This window comes from Pinus tabuliformis, chromosome X (genome assembly GCF_031772625.1).
Source record: "Pinus tabuliformis cultivar Carrire ecotype Pingquan chromosome X, CPIR1, whole genome shotgun sequence".
Lineage (NCBI taxonomy): Eukaryota > Viridiplantae > Streptophyta > Pinopsida > Pinales > Pinaceae > Pinus > Pinus tabuliformis.
In genome coordinates, this window is record NC_142308.1 from 1301761511 (window position 1) to 1301783803 (window position 22293).

General features: G+C 31.9%; 1 protein-coding gene across 1 annotated transcript; it reads left to right on the top strand.

Moving 5' to 3' along the window:
* Positions 1 to 20672: 20672 nt before the first annotated feature.
* Positions 20673 to 21646, top strand: LOC149144815 (putative pectinesterase 53). The gene is made up of 2 exons (XM_089450795.1): positions 20673 to 21233; positions 21337 to 21646. The coding sequence occupies exons 1-2, from the start codon at positions 20875 to 20877 to the stop codon at positions 21629 to 21631; spliced, it is 654 nt and encodes a 217-aa protein (XP_089306921.1). The 5' UTR covers positions 20673 to 20874; the 3' UTR covers positions 21632 to 21646.
* The last annotated feature ends 647 nt before the right edge of the window (positions 21647 to 22293 follow it).

The window sequence follows — 22293 nt, forward strand, 5'->3', positions numbered from 1 at the left end:
TCCCTTTCCTTGATATTCTTATATCTCTGAATAAGGATGGCTTTCTCTCCCACTCTGTGTTCCGTAAGAAAACGCATACTGAGCAGTATCTTCATGCTGATTCCCATCATTTCCCTGCTCAAAATTTGGGTGTTCTTAACACCATCGCTACTCGTGCCCTTAGGATCTCCGATTGTGAGAGCTTTGATAAGGAGAGATCCCATCTCCTTAATGTCTTTGTGGAGAATGGTTATAGTAGATGCCTGGGTCAGAAGGCTTTCCAGAAAGCCTCAAAAAACGCGTTAATTAAGAAAGAGCCAAAAGAGCGTCGTCCAAGGGTCCATCTTCCCTATGTTCAAGGAACCACGGACAAGATTGCTCGGATCCTTAAAAGGTATGATATTCCCTCAACCTTTAGGCCCCTCAACACCATTCGCAATTCCCTCCGATCAGTGAAAGATCCCGTTAACCCTAAGGACATGAAGGGTGTCTACTTGATCCCTTGTTCTTGTGGGACCCCCTATATTGGGGAAACAGGACGCTCCATCCATCAAAGGATCTGCGAACATGCGGCCGACCTAAGACATGGGAGATCCAAGTCTTCAGCATTAGCTGAGCATGTGGAAAAGACCAAGCATCAGGTGTGCATTGAGGAGGCCAAGGTTGTTGCCAAAGTTGCTCAGTTCCACCATCGTAAATTGAGGGAAGCTATTGAGATTGAGAAGAGGCCGAGCAATCTCAATAGAGATGATGGTTGGAAAATCAGTAGGTGCTGGATTCCAGCCGGTTTTTCTGCCCCCTCCTTGTTTTTTGTGCTCTTTTTATATATATAGAATTTTTATTATTATTATTATTCTCTTTTCTTTTCTTTTTTTTTTAACATCCTAATATTATAATATAAATAATATTAACCATATTTAATAAATAATTTAATTAAATAAATAAATCACCTTTTTAAACTAACCATAGATTAATTTATTTATTTATTCCTAACCTTAAAATATATATATATATATAGATATATATTTGATTATTAATAAATAAATTATGAAATTACTTTTTTAAAACTAACCATTAACAATTATTATTCTCAACCTAAATATATATATATATATATATATAATATATATATATATATATATATATATATATATATATATATATATATATATATATCAGTGTTTTTAAAACCATTTTCAAAAACCGGTTATCGGTCAAACCGCCGGTTAGCAAGGCTGCCGGTCCGAACCGGCCAAAAAACCCGGTTTGACTTGGCATTTCACCTTTTTTTGGCCCTAACCGGTGAAAACTGGCCGGTTTAGGACGGAACCAGCCGGTTTGTATCAAACTGGCTGGTTTTGTCCTAAACCGGCCGATTTTAGGCACTCCCACTGTAAAGTTTAAAAATCATATTTTTCACTGTGTTTCAGGGGTTTTGGGGGGAAACTAAGGGTGTTTCAACCCTAACAATGTTAGCAATTAATGGTAATGTTAAATTCTTAAAGTAAAAGTGACATTTCCTTTAATTTTCATTTTCATCCTTTTACTTAAATTTTTAACATTACCATGAAATGACTCAGGATGTTTGAGAGTGGTTTCGACCTCATTGGATTTCATATGGAGAAACTAGAATTTTAGATTTCACTCAAAATTCAGCAAACTTAATGGTTTTCAGGATTTCATGGTATGGGGCTAAATAATAAATGCAATCGGAGCTCCAAATGATGAGCAAAACTCCTGATCTAGATGCCATTGTGTTGGACAATATTGATCCAACATCAGAATGGGTGGAGAGACCGAAGAACCTGTGTTTGAGGCCGATTTTGATATCGACATGGCTTTAGCGGGGGATGATGCAGATTATGTGGTGGCATCAGAACTAGGATCAATAGCGGCATCAAGGAAAGGCAAAGAACCAATGGAAGGCACTAGTCATGCAGGTCGACAAACTCGTGCTTCCATTAGGTCCACTTATATTGTCATTGGTGGCATTGATACTGAGGTTGCAGATCAGGCTGAGGCATCCTCAGACTCTGAACCAGATGATGTCTATGTAGCTCCTGATGATGATCCTGTGTCTAGTAGTGGTGATGAACTTGATGATTGATCATGTGTACACTATAGACTTGTAGTAGGTCAATGGCCTCATAGCTTGCCGCATTGTTTTTGGACTTTATAGGCCATTTAGAGCCTCATTTCTTATGTATTTTGCTATTTTGTCGATGATATGTATTGTACTCGGTGCCATTTTGATATATTCACCTTTACATGGTATATAAATGAGCAAACTTTGCATATTTTGTCTCTATTGGCTTGGAATCATGGTTTTACATCTTAAAAATAGTTTTGTTTCATTAAAAATTAATTATTTAATGTATTTTTTTAAAACCGGTTCGTTTAGACCAAACCAGTCCCGTTACACCGGTTCCGGTCGGTAAACCGGTTCATTAGGTGGACCGGTCCAGTCACCGGTTCCAGTTTTAAAAACATTATATATATATATATAATATATATATATAATATATATAAATAATATAATAAAATATTTAAATAAATAAATAAATTATTTTTTTAATCTAACCAGTAAAATTATTTTACTTATTAATCCTAACTTTTATCTTAATAACCTAATATTATAACTTTAATTAAAATATATATATATATATATATATATATATAATTTAAATAAATAAATAAATTACTTCTTTAACCTACTTTAAAATTATTTTAATTTTTCCATAAATAATAATAATAAAAATAAACTAACCATTAAATTATTATTGAATAAAATACTCATCACTTAACAACCTAATATTATGATTTTAATTAATATATATATATATATATATATATATATATATAATTATATATATATATTTAATAATTATTAAATAATTTGAATAAATAAATAGATTACCTTTCAAACTAACCATTGAAATTATTAATCCTAACTTTTATCTTAATAATCTAATATTATAATTATATATGTGTGTGTGTTGTGTGTGTACTAATTTAAATTTAAATAAATAAATAAATTCTTTTTTTAAAAACCAACCATTTTTACCTAATTTAACTTATTTCCATAAAAAAAATAATAACAATAAAATTAATAATAATATTAAATTAATAAATAATAAGTTGACCTGAGTCCTAAGGTCAAAACTAGCCATTAGTCAATTTAGCAGTTGGAGACTCTGCTCAGACTATTTATCATGCTAAGCTGGATCTGTTTCTTCAACTTGTCCTGACGATGAACCACACTAGTTGGTTCGAAACGCGTCGACAAATGTCTGTCTACATGTGATTTTCGCTGAAGTTATTCTTTCAAAGGCCTAAGATTGTCAAGGATGTCTCTAACCATCTTGTCAATTTTTTGGAAGAATTCTTTAATGTATTGCCTTACCCTACGTATTGGTAAAACTTTTCAATGTTGAAAGTCACTTGGGCATCATATGACCATCTTTTGATGAAAACATCCTCAAATTGGTCAGAGTATTCTATGCAACCCGGAGGGAGACTAAGGTACCATTTTCTAGCTTGTCCTTCAAAGGATAATGCAAATAGCATCATGATCCTATCTTCGTCATAAATGAATCTAGCTGAAATCATCCAATAGAAGTCCTTGACATGATCATGAGCACTCTTAGTGGCATCTCCTTTGAATTTGGGTAACCAATCAATATATTTTCCAGGCAAAAGCATGGGATTGTCACTCAACTTCAAAGGTCCAAAAACACTGGCCAAATTCCTTTTTCTTTGTGGGATTTTTGGTTGGTTTTGATTTTGGTTAGTGTTAGAAGTTGTTTCCATTTTTGGAGTGGAATCACCAACCTTTTCAAAGTTAGGGAAAATATTTATTCTAATAGGCGATGGATTTTGTTCTCCCCTTTTTGCAGTAGCCCTAGTAAAAGGAGGAATGTTGTCACTTTCAAGAAAACTAGGTGATTGGACAATGAATGGAGTCACTAGAGGAATACTTGAAATGTCGTTTATGAATCAATTCCTCGATGATTCACTACAGCGGTAGACTTGCTTCCTCCTCGACAATGACGCCAAAATGTTACCACTCAAACTAGCAGAGGTGCTAGGCGGGATTTCTATAGAGAAATTACTAGATCAAGTGGAAACAATGGAGCAATAACCCACTGTCATCTTAGCTAAAGCTACCTACTCTTTACATACTTTCACCAATGGGAAGAGACCCCGTATTAAGGAAATCACAATGAGAAATATATCAATTGGTGAAGGTAGTGATTCAAAGAGCCTATTCGAAGGAGACACTCTAATGATAGGGATTGCTTGCTTTAGAAGCAAGATGAATGACTCTCCAAGAAGGGATAGAAGGAGACCTTAACCTATGGATGAGGATTATTTCTTGATGAGAAGTGCCCTAGACCAAAGAATCCTAAAAAAATAGGGTTTCCAAACAATCCTTGTGAAATCGGAGTGACAAGGTTGCGGGACCACCAAGAAGCCCTAATGGACCTAAACAAGGTCAAGGGTTTGGGACAAAAATTCAAGAAAAGGGTCTTAACCAAGTGAGGGAGGAGAAAAGGATCAAGATATTGGATTTGACTTGAGACTTTAACGCAATGATCCTTAATAAATCCACTAACCAAAGGAAACCTAGGGAGAATGGTTTTCGAGCTAGAGCTTGGAAAAACTTGAGATTCCACTGTCAGAATTGCCTCAAAATTGGAGGACCTCTCAAGGACTCACCAACGCAACCCTACACCAAAATTAACCAAGTTTGGATGACTATAATCGATTTGTGTGATGCCCTAGGAAACATACTATGGTTAGGGCTTGGAAAAGAGAAAAGGAGGTGAGAAAAATGTTTGTTTTGATGACCAGCTAGGACTAGCCTAGTGCCTAGCCTATTGGGAGAATGGATTCAATGAGATTCAATGTTTAGATATCCTTTTATACCCAATTAATGAGTTCCCCGACAACTTCGCATGGCCCTACAGGTAACAACTAGGTTACTAGGAAAATTTATACTTCTTTGATGCTGCAATTGATGACTTATCAAGGTGATTATGAAAAATCATATACCCCTAGGATATTTATTCACTATAATTTGCATAAAACATATGAAAAATCCCTCACAAAGACAAGATCAACAAATTCACATTTCATTAAGGCAACTTCACCAGCTTCATGAGCGAAATTTCTTCATACATTATACAAGTGACAAAATGAGAAATAAAAATGAAAAATACACTTACAAGTATAGAAAAAATCTTCCAGTCATCAACTTTTAAAAATCAAAGCTCCAATATTAAAGACAAACTCTTCCAAACATTCAAATGCATCAAGATTCAAATTCGTCCATCAATAAGGCTAGGAAAATTATCAAGAAGAGATAAAGATCCAAATCCAAGTGATGATCAAATGAAATGATAATCACATCAATATATATCCTCCCTAAGGGGTTCAATTTTCATAATAAGGCCTAATAATGCCCCAACTAATAAAATAATGTGCAAAAATAACATTCCTTGGTGACAATCCCACCAAGATAGCTCCATAATACAAAATTAAACCTCTCTAGAGGGAAAAACAATAGATACAATAGGTTGAATGGTCATTGAAGAGGCCTAATGGAGTCCATTGTGTGCCAAGATGAATGAATTAGCTCCAAACATAATGATAAAGGGGTGGCCCCTTGATATATAAGCAAATGACTTGTGGTGTCCCCAAGTTGTTGTGGGGGCACAAAATAACCCCATGGGTCTCCAAGTGGATCGAACAAACTTGTATCCGATTTGTAAGGGTTGAAAGGATGATGCAAGCCCTCCCTTTATCTCCCACAGTGAGACACATCCTCATCTGGGCCCTAGATCAACTTTCGTGTGGTGCAAGAGTGTATCCGATTGGGCAAGGTGGTCCAGGTGCATCATCATCATCAAATAAATGGAACACGAGCAAGAAATGGGTGGAATTGAAATATCCCATGATGTGGTAATCTTCTCTCTGCTATAGTGGAGGCCCAGGTCTCTCAACGCTCACCTTACAAATGCCAATATGACCCTTTGAAGGGCTTAGACCTTGTACAGAGAGACCAAACCCAAGGTGAAGACCCACCTGTAATCATGTATAAGATCTAATGCGTCCCCTCACCCTCTAGTACAACCAAACATTAGTGAAATTGATTAAATGATCTTACAAATCATGCAACCAAGTGGACACTTCATGGTAGCATGCCCTTCCATAGTGGGCTTTAGAAATTACAAGTGTCTCCAAGTTTAAGAAGAGGGTTAACCAAGGACCTTGTTAGGTAGTTTCATCCTCTAAAGGAGGTGACATGTCCATGGTACATCCCTCAAATGGCAAGTGGAACATGTTATAATGATGGGACAGAGTGTTGCTTCATGGGAAGGCTCTAAGCCACATGCCACAGTACAAGGGTAGCTATGATAGGGGAAGCCCACACTTGGGGTGCATGAACACATGAGGGGAAATTGTGGTGCATGAGTTACCCATGCCTTTGTTTTTCCACCCTTCTTCGTATTCCTTTTGCCTTTCATTTATTTTTCTTTTATAATTGTTCAAGGCTCCAAGGGATGAGAGCATGATGTGTAAATATAGCAGTGGTTACCCGTTTTAGGTGGGGCAGTTCATTTCCCACGAGGGGTTGGGACAATCATGGGTTCCTTAATGATGAAAGGGGTCAATATGAGGGACCCTAGGAACCAGGGCAATGGCTATAATGAATGGGGTAGAGCTCATGTTTGGATTTTTCCCATGTGCTAAATTTGTATGTTCTGACCATATTTTTCATTTTATGATACATTTCCTATTGAGAGTGGCCAAATTATGATTTTTCTTTTCTTTGTAGTTGCATCACCTTCGGGGCATCGTTCTAGGCCTGACCCAAAGTGTGGATAAGGGAAGGGGGGGGCTAATTCCTTGTGGACCCAATGGAAAAATGTGGACCCAAATGGGAAATATGGTGAATAAGGTTATAATGAGCGGAGGGGAGTGACATATGGTGTCAGGGAGTGAGACCCCGCAACCAAAACCAGGGTTTATCATGTAGTTCCACCCCTGATGCTAATAGTCAATAACGTAGATCCCATGGAACTGAGATACAAGGTTAACCATCGAATTGGACAGAGGAGACAAGAGTACAAACCAATCCCAATCTTTCAGCTAAAAACCCCCCACTAATCCATGCCCAAAAGTGTCCATGATCAATAAACAAAAGTACCCAACTACACAATGAAAAGTCATACCTTTGGGTTTGGAAGGCCCACCTTAAAACTTACGGTCATAACAGATGGACACGGAAGCATATGGATGGCTCACATGGTAGAGATAGTGGCACATCGAGTTATCTGGTGGATACAAGGGGCTGAGGCTGCTAGCTAGGGACCATTTAGGACAAAAATTTCTCCTATGGGTATAACCCATGGGTGGTGGGTAATAGGACTAGCAGGTTATTATAGGCAGTTCATCAGGAACTTCTCATGAATTTCTTATCATTACATATTTGCGGTGAAAATGAAAGAAGTTTGAATGGATTGAGGAGTGTGCAGCTAGTTTTGAGCAATTGAAGTATTTTCTTACATTAGAGGAAATTTTATTCTAAAAGTGTCCATGAAATTTTCACGTAATTTCCATGTCATAAAATGTAAACCAATAAAAATCCTTTAAATTTAAAAATAGGTACATGTAAATATTTTGAAGGGAAAAGAAGAAAAACTACTTTTTTTAATTGTATTTTTGGCTTATCTCCTTATAGGTTTACTCAAATTTCAAGTGTAGACACTAATTAGATGCGAAATTAAATTCCACGTCTAACGAGTACCCATCATGCATACTTTTGAGAAGACCTGCATTGATAAAAATTGAAGATATATTTAAAAAGCATGTTCAACATACTTTTTCAATATATCTTCATCTTTTGTCAATGTGGGTCTTCTGAAAAGTATGCATGATGGGTACTCGTTGGATGCGAAATTTAATTATGCATACAACGAGTGTCTACACTTTAAATTTGAGTAATCCTCATAAGGAGATAAGCCAAAAAAAGAAAGGTAGTTGTCTTCTTTTCTCTCCAAAATTCATAACTCTTATTTTAACTATTATTTTATTATTTTCACTTAGCAGGCCACTTTTAGGCTGAAATTTCCTCTAATGAAAATGCTTTGGTTTTATGATTGCAAATCCAGATAAAGAGTTCGTGGTATGTACATATGCTTGCAAGAAAGGACTTGGTGGAATCCTGATGCGGAATCATGATGCAGGAAGGAAGTGTAGTATGCTATGACTCAAGGAAGTTGAGCGAGCACAAGCGGAACTACATGACTCATGATCTTGACTTGGCAACTATAATTCATGCATTGAAGATGTGGAGACAATATCTTCTTGGTAGGATGTTCATCTTGATGAGTGATCACAGTGGGCTAAGGTACTTGTTTGACCAACCTAATCTGAATTCCAAGCAAGTTAGATGGTTGGCTACTCTCAGTGAGCTTGACTTTGAGATCAGGTACATTAAGGGCAAGGAAAACAAGGTTGCAGATGCTTTCAATAGGAGAGTGCAGGTGAATCATATTTCAGTTGTGATTTCATATGGGATATTTTACAGGAGTGAATCTTAAGCAGGGCAACATGATGACAAGTACCAGCAGTTTAAGCAGAGATTGCAACAGAAGGGTGAAGATGATAGGGATAAGGAGTATCACCTCACAGCAAATGGCTTGGTCAGATTTAGGAACAAGATTTATGTGTTAAACAGCGGTGAGCTCAAGAAGTGTATCTTGAGGAATTTTCATGCCAAGTCGTATTCAGGTCACCCGAAATATCTTAAGAATTTGATAGGAGTTAAGAAGTTCTATCATTGGTTGAACTTGAAGAAAGAGGTGGTTGAGTTTGTTACTAGATGCTTAGACTGTTAGTAGGTAAAAGCATAGTGTAAGAATCCAACTAGATTATTGCATCCTATTCTGATTCTAGAGTGGAAATGGGAGGTCATTTCCATGGACTTTATTACAAGTTTTTTGAGGACATCGAAATAGCATCCATCATGGTTGTGGTTGATAGGTTAAGTAAGGTAGCTCACTTCATCACAGTGAAGTCTAATAATTCAGCTAGTGAGGCATCTCATATCTTCATCAAGGAGATAGTGAGGTTACATGGTGTTTCCAAGAAGATTATATCATACAAAGACGCTAAGTTCACTTCTAGGCTTTAGAAGGAGCTGTTTGCAAACTTGGGGACAGAGTTGGCTTTCAACACAAATTATAATCCGCACACAAATGGGCAAACAGAGAGGGTCAATAGGATTTTGGAGGACATGTTGAGGAGTCCATTTGAGGCTCTTTACGGGAGGATTTGTAATACTCATATCAGCTGGAGTGATCCATTGAACAAGGTATTGATTGGACTGGATATGTTAGCTGAGATGGAACATGAGATGCATGTTATCAAGAGGAATTTAAAGGCAACACAAGAAAGGCAAAGGAGTTATGAAGATCAACATAGAACATTCAAGGAGTTTTAGGTTGGGGAGCATGTGTACTTGCCCATCAATCCCAAGAGGTGCTCTTTGAGGATTGGATCATGTGCCAAGCTAGCACCTCAGTATTGTGGACCTTTTGATATCCTTGATAGGATTGGACTAGTGGTATACAGAGTTGCATTGTTGTCAACAGTGAAATTCCATGGTATTTTCCATGTTTCATTGCTTAAGAAGTATGCCTAAGATGTTGATCATGTGATTGATTGGTTTGTATTGTAGGTGGAACTAGAGGGAGAATTACAGTCATCTGCCTCAATGAATTTTTCAATGGAAACAGCTCATGCTCCAGAACAGAGCAATCGAGCAAGTGAAAGTGTAGTGGAAGCACTTTGGGCCCAATGAAGCTATATGGGAGATATTTGATCAGATGGAAGCTTTGTATCCTTCTTTATTTGTTGGTTGAGAAAATGAATTTGATTTATGTGTTTTGGTTATGTTTATGCATATGTGTATTGTAAATACTGCATCAAGTTGTGTTATAAATCTCTAATAAGCAATGTGTTGTAAATACTACATCGAGTTGTGTTAGAAAGCTCCAATATGCAGTGTGGTGTTCATGGTTTCAGCGGTTTGATATGATGTAAATGTTGCCTCAAGTTGTGCTATAAAGCTTCATTGGAAACATGGTTTGTTGGTTATGGGCATTGAGGGTTGAAAAAAATCTTTTAAATGGGATGTTTGAATACCAGGTTGAAAGAATTCTTTATGTAAGGAAACTTTAGAAGAGGGAATTTTGATTTTCTTCTTTTATTTGCCCTAGTTATAAGATTCTCAAGATTGTGCAAGGCTGAAAATGTCAAATCAAAAGTTGACCATGTGATTCTTCTTGGAGAATCTAGTTTAGAGTAGAACCAAATTAAAATAAGGATTTATAGCATTTAATTCAATAAACAATGTAAATAACTTTGAACGAACCCAGACTAATAATCTAATAATCTAACACTTTACAGTATGTGAGTTCGAAAAAAATTGTTATCGTTGTGTAGATTATTGTTGGCCAAGATCTGGATCCCTCTAAAATCTTAAATGAGGCTTACTGCGTTATCTTCTTGAGCAAGAATCCTTCAATTCCTTGTTAATCCAGTAATGAAGTTACATGGAAATGTTCACCATAGTGGCATATATTGTTGTCTAGGAACTTGGGTATTAGGTTGTGCTAACTAATCTTCTTTAGCCAACACTTGTCAATTTCTTTGTAATTCTTCAACTTTCTTAGAAACCTGCAACGTTCGACTATATAATTAATTAAGGATGCTTCTTTGATCATCTAAACCGAAAAAGATATGAGGTTGAACAAGATTACTCTTACAAGAACATATTTCAGCGATAATCACATCAAAATTCATTTTGTCGACGCGTTTCGAAACTTCAAAACAACCATAAAATTCCATTCCTCAACAACAATGCCAAAATAACATTTCATTTAAAAATAATCCAAACTATAATTTGGAAATCATTCAAAATGTGCGGAAAATCCAAACTATAATTTGGAAACCGTTCAAAATGTGTAGAAAAGCTGGTAATATATAAAACTTAAATCATTAATCGAAATCATCAATAACTGTAATGTAGTTCTTAAATTGATGAATCCATCAACTGCTTCATACGTGTAATAACATCAAGTTTACGAAAAAACAAAAAAATATAACTAAATTAAATAACGAATTATGTAATAAAATAAAAATTTAAGCGAAAGAAATGAAAATAACCAGAAAAACACAAAATCACTTTTCGTCTCTTAATATATACTTAATTGATTAGTTTGACAAGGTGATGTCAAATTTATGTTCAACCTAAAATCCAAGTAAAGATGACCAACAAATTCCAAATAAATGGTACAAAAGATATTTTTGTGTATGGCTTTCTTACACATGGACAAAGATCTTCTCGTTTTTGCATTATACATGGAATTTTAGAAAATGCAATCAAATATGAATCAAAATATAAATGAAAAAAAAAGCATTAATTATTATGGTAATAAAATTCTTAAATATAAGGAAAATTGAATAAAAATTATGTTTAGAATTATTTTAAGGAGAAAAAATTGAATTAGATATTATTGAATTTAGGCTTCTGTGATCCATATCAATTTAGAGAAGAATCTTTAGCGAAAATCACATAGAGACAATTTTTGTTGACGCGTTTCGAACCAACCAGTGGTTCATCGAAACTCGACAAAAATTGTCTCTATGTGATTTTCGCTGAAGATTCTTCTCTGAATTAGATATTTTTAATTCCAATAAATAATTTTGTAAATATTTTTTATAAAAAAAAATTAATAATATATTTCAATATCTATTCTAAAAATAATAAATTCAATTATGTATAATTTTAGACATATATGTAATAATTATTTTTTTTTTAAATAGATATGATTTTTATTTTTATTTTTGTAAATTTTGCAGGGTTATATCTTCATCATGTCTAATATATCATTCTAATTATGACTTCACATTAAAGAAGTGCCTTAACATAACACTAGATCATTTTCTATCCAAAACATATAAACATAAATAAATATAATTTTAAATTAACTCTATAACTCCAAATAAATATAAAAAAAAATTGTAAGCTTAGTAAGATTCTTGATTTTTACATGTCTATTATTCCCCTCACTACAGAGGAAAGTAGCACAAGATTTGAACCCACAAGATTCGAACCCAAAATCTTCAATTCAGTGAAACTTTATTCTATGACCATCACTGCTAAATATAATTTTTAAATTAACTCTATAACTCCATATAATGAATCATTTATATGGTGTGATACACAATGAGATGAACTATTCATAGTCGTTCATTTGATTTTGTTTTTCAGTTACCCAAATAACAGCCTAGTTTTTTTAGAAATCGTTCAATCTATTATTGCCTCAATAATAGAACTAAAATGTAAATTATGGTTCATATAAAAAATTATATATCCATTGTCTATTTCAATTAAAAAATATGGATCGTTTTAGGAATCGTTCAATCTATTATTGATTCAATAATAGAACTAAAATGTATATTATGGTTCATATATAAAATTATATACCATTGTCTATTTCAATTAAAAATATGATGGATTGTTTTCCGTTGTAGTTGTTCAATTAATTAATTTATTGATTTGGTAATTGAATTGAAATGTATTTTTTATTTCATATGTGAATTGAAATGTATATATTATTTCATATATAAATTTATTTTTATATTTATGATTGTTTAATTGATTTTTGTAAAAATGAATGGATTAAATTATAATTGTTTAATTTATTTATGAATTTAAAAATAAAATAAAAATATATATATATATTTATTTATAACGTTTTATTTATAAAGAGAAAATTGGAAAAGTAGATATGGTGCCTAAATTATTCACAAAAATATTTGTATATTTATTTTATTCAAAACCAAATTATAGAGCTTATAATATTCAACTATTTTCAAACCAAGAAATTGCTTTTGAGAAAATTTCTTAATAATCAATAAACTAATTTAACTTATATATTATTGTAACCATTATTTCAAGTCTCCCTTTAATGATTACATATCATTACAAAGATTATTACAAGAATCAAAAATTACATCAACACTTACATCCACTCTAAATTTTGCAAACATCACTCATTCTTCATCACCTCATTTTCGAGTTGTCACTTGAACTCCATTTAAAACATAAATGCTTTCAATGTTGACATACTTTATTTTCCCAAAATAAATTACATAGCTCATTGTCTCCCATTTGTCATCAGACATAGCCCATTGTATCTGACAGTTATCTAGGATAATTGTCTAGGCATTGAATGTGTTCAGAATTTGACCATACAACTTACCTGTCTACCGCACAAAGATCTCATAAAAATATTTTGTAGCTAACGTTCCTGCCTTTGCAAGACTCATCAACTTTATAACAAAAAATAAACATAATCAAATCAATTGTATGTTCTCGTGACATCGTATACAGCGAGAACCACCGATTTGAATTACGTTACTATGTTATGCACTTTTTATACACTAAATATAACAAATCAACTTAGAAAACAATCCAACTACACTTATGACAACCGAAAAAACACTCCAACCAAATCATATGATGCATCAAATTGCAGGAGTAACACTCCAACCAAATCATATGATGCATCAAATTGCAGAGTACAACCTCTGTATTATATGGCCTTAGACCACTTGCGACTAGGCATCTTTGCTACAACTCTTTGGATGACTTTCATCGCTGATGTGATTGATATTATCATTGTTGATTGCTCTTTGTAGTTATTATATCTACCTATGGCAAGCTATATTTATCATTGTTGCTTTCTCTTTGTAGTTAGTATACATGCTTATCGTAGGTTATAGTGTAATCATATACTGTGTTATATTGTAATCATTTATTTTAAAAATAAAAATGTTTTTGAAATTTGAATTTTTTTATTCAAAAAAAATTATATATTCCACACACATCAAAACTCAATATTTATGAAAACATTACACATATCAAATCTCAATATTTATGAAATTTTCATTATTTAATATATATATATTATGAAAAATTTCATTATTTATAAAAATAAAAAATATATAAAATAAAAATAAATCTTTTATGAAAATTTCATTATTCATTAAAATTATTCCGTTTATAAATAAGTGTGTATCATGTTTGACTTTTAATTAATGTGTAAGTTTTGAATATAATTTATAACTTTTTGTTATTTTTTGAAAAATTTTAACAATCACATTTTATTTTATGATATTTTTTTGGTGGTTTAATATATAATGTGTGTGAGAGAGAGAAAATACTTTAATATCTATATATATATATTCACTTTTATATATAATATCAACCTATAAATCTATTTGATATAAGAAAAACATCTAAAATTATTATATTACTACTTAAATAAAATATTCTTACTATTCTTCAGTTATAATAGAAAATCTTTAACAAAATATATTTTAAACTTTACTAATAAGACTCTAATACTATTGTAACAACTACAAAAAAAAATCCAACAAATACATTTGTGATTTTCTATCACTTCATATATTAATATAAATATATTTGAACTTTTTAGATAGATATCAACATTCGAGTTGAATTTTATATCTATTTAAATTATTAATAGATTAGAAAGACAATAAAGGTAAAATAAGGACTTTAATATCAATTCCAATTAGAAATCAATTTATGAAACAAAAAAACAATTTCCATATTTTTTCATCATTTTTTTCATATATGTTTTTTACTTCCATAAATTGATTTCTAATTGGTATTGATATTAAAGTCTCAATTTTACATTTATTGTCTTTCTAATATATTAATAACTTAAAGTCTCCCAATACTTATAAATATTTTTCTATTGCTTTTTTCATAAAAATATAAAATGCGGAGAACTTAACTATTCATTTACTAACAACATATTTCAAATTAATATAATGTATTGATAAGAAAAAACAATGCCCCATCCATTATAATTCTTTATAGCTTTTGGTCTGCACCTAAGTCAACATGTCTTTTTATAAGTAATTATGTGTTCATTTAATATTATATAATGTTTTTCTTTGAAACATTTTTACCAACCTTTAATAGCTAGCTTGATTTTATGAATTTTTATTTTATGGGAAACTTGTGCAAGAGTCACATAAGGCCTTGAAATATCAAGTTGTCAAATAATGCAAGGTAAAAATTTATAAACCTTTGTAGATGTATTAGTTATTTAATAATAGAGACACAAACAACAACCAATTGATATCATTTGTTATGTAAAATTTTGTTATAAATAATTTTAATGCAAAATAAAAATTTCATTATTTTAACTAAACACTTAATAAATCTTAACTTTGTGATTTCAACTATAAAAAATTTCATACTAAAAAAAATAAATAATAAAAATAAAATTAAATTAAAATATTTTAATATTTTGAAAATTTAATTTTTAACCATTTTCCTTCCTTAAAAAAATAAAAATAAAAAATAAAAAAAAAAATATGATGGCAGACCCCGGGGGCAACGAGCAGTCTAAATACTTCAACAGGCGTTGAATTCCGCCCTCTGATACCACCGTCCGACGCAGGCTAGCGTGATCAGAAGTCAAGTGTTGTAAACAATCTGAAGCATATTCTTGGGACATGGCAATGTTGCCGGAATCGAACAAACTTATCGTGATGGAAATAATGCCTTTTTCTGCAATTCAAAATCTGTTGTCTGCAAACCGATCATGGAATCAAAGTAGATACACAGTGAAATAAAACTCACATTAACATTTTAATTTCACAAAGATGAAAAACTAAAGACTTTAAGTAATAAAAAAGTAAGTGTCATTACTAATTTTTGCCTTTGGAGTTTTGGTGTTTGGAATGGATTTGCAAGAGTCTCACTGACATTCAAATTTTTAGAGGGGTCACCCATACGCCCGTAGTGTAGGAAGATACAAGCAATAAGAAAACAAGTCCGATACAAGCAATAAGAAAGCAAGTCACATCACCAACCCTATAAGCAATTCCGATACAAGCAATAAGAAGCAAGTGACTTGCTTTCTTATTCACCAACTCCAGCCTCTGGAATCCATTTTCAAGAGTCACACCCTTGTTCACACACTCTCCTATTTATGTACAAAAAACAAAATCTCATATCTCTTCCATCTTTCTAGGCCCTCTTTGGAGGGAGTGAGACTCATATGCCAAAAGCGAAATTTGAGGAATAAATATGGTGTAAAAATTACTCACAAAATTATTTCTTATATTCACTTCACAAAACCAAATTACATACCACATATATAGTGCTTATGAGATCCAAAAATGTCTAGACCAAGAAATTGTTTATTGAGAAAAAAAATTAACAAAACTTAACAACCAACCAACTAATCTTAAATATATATTATTATAACCATTATTCAAACTAAATATTTAAACTTTTAATAATTTCCTATTTCAAAATATTTTCAAAAATTTATGAAAATTTCACAATACAGAAACAATCTCGATAAAATAACATGAATTATTTTCGTATGATGTGTATATCTCATTAATTCATAAACCTAAAAATGTTTGAGTGTATTTTGAAATATTTTTATTGTTTACTTCATAATATTATATTGTAATTTAATATAAACTAATTTTTTTTTAATTGTTTTTGTAATATGAAGTTCGATACCGTGGATATGTTAAAAATCATGATGTTTTAGCTAAATCATTAAATAATGTGAAAAAATAGTTTACCTATTATTATATAAAAGATATGTATTTTTGTGGTTAACATAATTAAATTAGAGTGATATTATATATATTTTCTAATAGTTAGGTAGAAAATGAAGATAAAATTTTAATTAAAGATAATGAAATGTAAGTAATTAATAAATAATGATATAGTTTAAATAGATTACCATTTTGTTGGAAAAATAATAGAAATTTTAGTATGATTTTGAAAATTCAAATTATAATAATCAAATTTTAAAAATTTTAATATATATTTTTTTTATTTTAAATCTATTTTCGTCATTAAAAACAATTTAAACACTCCCACCATCCAATCATAAAATTAAATTAAAAAATTATGAGTTGCGGGTATTGTGACAATCGAGTCTGTGAAGGTTTTAGGAAACGCATAAAAATTTACAATTGGCTGAGGAAGGTAATAGTGGAGCTAGTTTGAGGACGTTGCAACCATTCAAATTAACTAAATTTTTATTTTATAAATTAGAAATTACAAATTAATTATTCGTTAAATATTAATTTATTCAAATATTTAAGAAGTTATTATTATTGAAATTCTTAATAAATAGAAATTATGTATTAAACTATAATATGAATAAATATTTTAAATACACACGGTACATGGTACTATATTATGCTAATGTTCCAATAGGATTTTTAAGATATGGTTTAATAGTTTTTTTTAATATAATAAAAAATAAACATATAATTTTAAATATTATAATTACATGAATTAATATTAAATTAACAATGGTTAGTTTATTATATTTGTATTTTAAAAAATATTTTTTAAATGAGTTGATTTTTTAGATTTTTTTTCGAGTTAATCATATCCAATAATTTTATATGTTTAGAAATCTATTTCTGAGATTTATCTTCAGGATCAAGATGAAAAAAACAGTATAAATTAAATAGTGATCGAATAATTCCAAAATTAGGTTATAAAAATTTTATTATAATAAAACTAACTTTAATAGCTAATTTCTACTCAGGAGATTATATCTAAAAAATCCATGTAATTAAATAGTGATCGAATAAGTTCCAAAATTAGGTATAAAAAATTATTATTTAATAAAAAGATTATATCAAAAAATCCATGTAATTAAAATAGTGATCGAATAAGTTCCAAAATTAGGTTATAAAAAATTATTATTTAATAAAACTAACTTTAATAGCTAATTTCTACTCAGGAGATTATATCTAAAAAATCCATGTATGAGATTATAAGATAATTAATAGTAATATTAAATTATATATATATAACATTGAAGTTAGTTATTGAAAATAGAGCTTAGATATTTATAATTTGGAAAAAAATATTTTTAAATATAATTTTATATAAATATTAATTATTTCAAAAAACAACAATACTAAATTTATTTTTTATTCAAAACTACAATTATAAATTAAAAAAAATATTAAAATGTTATTTGCATGGGGTAGCTCAATTGCATGGCCATGGAAATGAAGTCTCACTGAGTCTTGGTTCAAATCTTGTGCTAAAAAGTCTTGGGTACAAATAGTGTGCTTCAAATCTTGTGCTGAAAAGTCTTGGTACAAAACGTGTGCTATCCCCAAGTCTTGGGTACAAATCTTGTGCTATCCCCATGATCAGATGAGAAGTTGGGACATGATAAGATTATCCTATAAAGCTTGAAAATATAATATATATATATATAATAAAAAAATTTAGCCCAGGGAGGTGAAAAGTTGGACATCATGAGATGTAGTCCCTACCAAACTGCAAAATATATATATATATATATATATTAAAAAATTTAGCCCAGGGTTGTGATGTGAAGGTCATTGGTTCGAAATGTGCAAAAATACACTCATGTTAAAGAGCTAGTGTGGGAAAGTTTTCAGTAATATGCAAAAATACACTCATGTTAAGCCCCTGGTGTGGCCCAATCTCTGTACCTTGTGGGTTGTGATGTGAAGGTCATTGTTTGAAAACTCCGTTGAAAGTTTTCAGTAATGTGCAAGGTCACTGGTTGGAAAGTTTTCAGTAATGTGCAAGGTCACTGTTCGAAACTCTGTGAAAGTTTTCAATAATGTGTAAAAATACACTCATGTTAAGGATTGGTGTGGCCCAATCTCTCAAGCTAGGTCAAGCCTTATGTACCCTAATGGGGTTGTGATGTGATGGTCACTGGTTCGAAACTCCATGGGAAAGTTTTCAGTAATGTGCAAAAATACACTCATGTTAAGGGCTGTGTGGCTCAAACTAGGTGCATTCCCCTGGTGATTTTGTCTTCGTTATTTCTCAAGCCAAGTCAAGCCTGATGTAATCTCTTATGAAGGTGTGATGGGATTGTGATGTGAAGGTCATTGGTTCATAACTCTGTGGAAAGGTTTCAATAATGTGAAAAAATACACACTCGTGTTAAGGACTAGTGTGGCCCAGGGTAGGTGCGTTCCCCTGGTGATTTTGACATAGTTGTTTCTCAAGTCAGGTTGATGAACTCAGACCACTTGACTATATATATATATATATATATATATATATATATATATATATATAAAATAAAAAATACGGCTTATGGAGTATAGAATAGAGAGTGATGGGTTGTTCTATTAAGGCACTTCCTCATGTGAAAGTCACCATCCAATTATGTTAAAGGCTGATGTAATGCAATCACCAAATAATTTTGACCATTTAAATACCTCTTAAATTATGGTTTCTCGAACCAAAAATTAAATATACAATCATCTCAAATTTAAAAAATATAAAATAAAAATACAATTTAAAAAACCATTTTAAAATCAAATTTAAAAAAAAAAAAATAAAAAAAAAATTATTAATATGATAAGGTCAAGTTCAAATTCAAGAAAATCAACCTACAAAAACCTCATTTAAATATCCCAAACATATATTAAAAATTTTCGTTGCAGCATTGACCTAATGTAGGGAATACAATCGATGGAAGTTATAGATAAAATGGGTGAGTGGCATGGCTCTCCGAATAGAATCGATGGAGGTTGATAAATGGGAAAGAGAAGTAAAATAAAATAGCACCTCTGATCCCTTGCACGGAAGGGGATGAACTGTGATATCCAAATTTTAAAGGGGATGAATACTGATATTAATTTAAAGGGGATGAATACTGATATTTATTTACTTAAAAAATAATTTAAGTGTTTATTTTTAAAAACAAACCATAGTAATTAAGTAATTTTTTTAAATCTTATCTATATAAAATCTTATGGAATTTTGGATTTTATAATTTATATAAAATTTTATGGAATATTATTGATATTTATAATTTATATAAAATTTATGAAATTTGGTCTTTCGAATCGATTTTCAATAGTCTTGCCCGTGTTATGAATAAAATATAAAATATTCCCAACTTTTTTCTTCCCACCCGTGTTCTGAACTAGAATATGAAATATTAGTAACTTTTTTCCTAACACCCATGTTATGAAATAGAATAGGAAATATTCGCAACTTTTTCCTGTCTGGACACGACTTCCGATCTGTCCACTTCACACTAGTGGGTGGAAACTGAAATACATTTTATAATAAGGAATCGTTTATAGTGTTATTTTTTTTTGGAGTTTTTAGTTTCAGAATTTTGTGAAAATTATAAAAAGGAATTATTTATAATGTGATTTTTGGAGTTTCAGATGTCGGAATTTCGTGAAAATTTTGATGTGAAATTTTGATTTGTGTTATTTAAATTAATTTTTTGTTGTATATATGAATTCAGCACCATGAAAAACCCTCAAAACTTCAAAACACTTTTATTGTGCAAGGGTTACCCATCAATCTTGTGATTTCAATATTAAATTTTAGAAAAATTAAATTGAAAAAATCCAGTAAAACTACACTAAAAACAATTCTAGTTCAGAATCTCCGATGCCAGACGTCGCAGCATGTGGACTCGCGCCGCAACAATACAAACAATACGAGACCTGACGCAGAAATCTCGTCCCCGCACTAGCCAAGAAAAAGCGAGACCGCCTCCCAGGCCACAAATGGCGCACGCAACGCAAGCAGCTCGTTATTTTCATGAATGCATTCATGTGATCAACCTTTCGGTGACTCCTGCGGAAGTGACTGTGTGATTCCAATCAATGGCCCACTTCTGCTCGCATTTCATGCCTCTCCTTAAATGCCGCGCCATGTACTTCTAGCTCGTTTAACTCAATTAAAACTGAATACGACGTTCCAGTATGTCGACTCACGGGAGCGTGTTTAACGCTGGATTCGTCGTTCTGCTGGCGATTCTGACGGCCTGCAGCGGCGTGGATTCCCGTAGAAACGAGCAGCAACCTGTTTCCCACCACTCGCCGAAGCGGTCGCAGCGGCTGAAAACAGAATCCGACTTCACTGAATGGGTCAGGCAGGTGGGCAATGTGGGGCGCTCGGGTCGTTTCAAGCTGGCGAAGAACAAGTTTGTCCCTTCGTTTTACATCGTCGTAGACGCCGTCGATGGTGTGGGGGACTTCACCTCTGTCCAGGACGCCATTGATTCCCTTCCGCTCATCAATATCGTCCGCGTCCTCATCAAAATCAACGCAGGAGTGTATACGTACGTATGAATAAATGGATTTCATCTCTGCAATTCCTAAAATAAATGGATTTCTTGAGCTCATAGGTTTATATATTGCTGTGTGAATCGTTAAAACGTTCAGGGAAAAAGTGAACATACCTTCCACCAAGGCCTTCATAACGCTGCAAGGAGACGGCGCAGACTCCACCATTATACAATGGTCTGACACGGCTGGACTGTTGGATCCGACGGTAAACCGTTGGGTACATATAACAGCGCTACGGTTGCAGTCAATGCGCCTTACTTCATCGCCAAAAACATTTCGTTTCAGGTATCACAGGCTTCTAACTTGTCCCATGCCTGAAATTCCAAGTTTATTTTGGTTGTCAGGTGGAAATTTGATTACTTTGCTTGGAATTTTAAATTTGGATGTCTAGGACACCAAAATTTTTGAAGTTTAACAACTATAACTTGGATTTACAAAATCCTTGCCAGATTTTCTCTAAATATAACGGAAATTTCCATAACATTCCAGACAATTCCTCTTGCTAGGTAGACTGGTCATTTATCTTTGGGAGCTTACTTTTAGCCTTTTTTTTTTATGTATAAGTTTGTTGGTATGAGATAGGTTTGCTTTTATATATAAAAGTTTGTGGGTATGAAGTAAATTTGCATATAATTATATTTTTTTTTAAATGTATATCAACATATTTACTACTTTAATCTTTCTCTATATTCATTTTGTAGTTATAAAAATCTCATTTCCAGCCACCAAAAAATAGTGACAAGAAATAAGTGTATTTATAGTCGATAAGCGCTGCAACTAAATAAAGTGTCTAAATTAATCTCTTTCTAAATCACTTATTAAAATTTATGATCTACCCCTTAAATACTCACCCAGTTTAAAAAAAATATTTTAAAATTTACCTCACATATCCATTTAGAATACTTTATATAAAAACCCCTTCCCTCTTATACCACTATATCATAGTGGTTGGTTTTGGAAATGTAAATGTTGGGGATGGTTTTTGTTTTGGTTTTTATGGGATATATAATGAGTGTGAATACTAGTTAGCAGTAGCATATAAACTACATACTC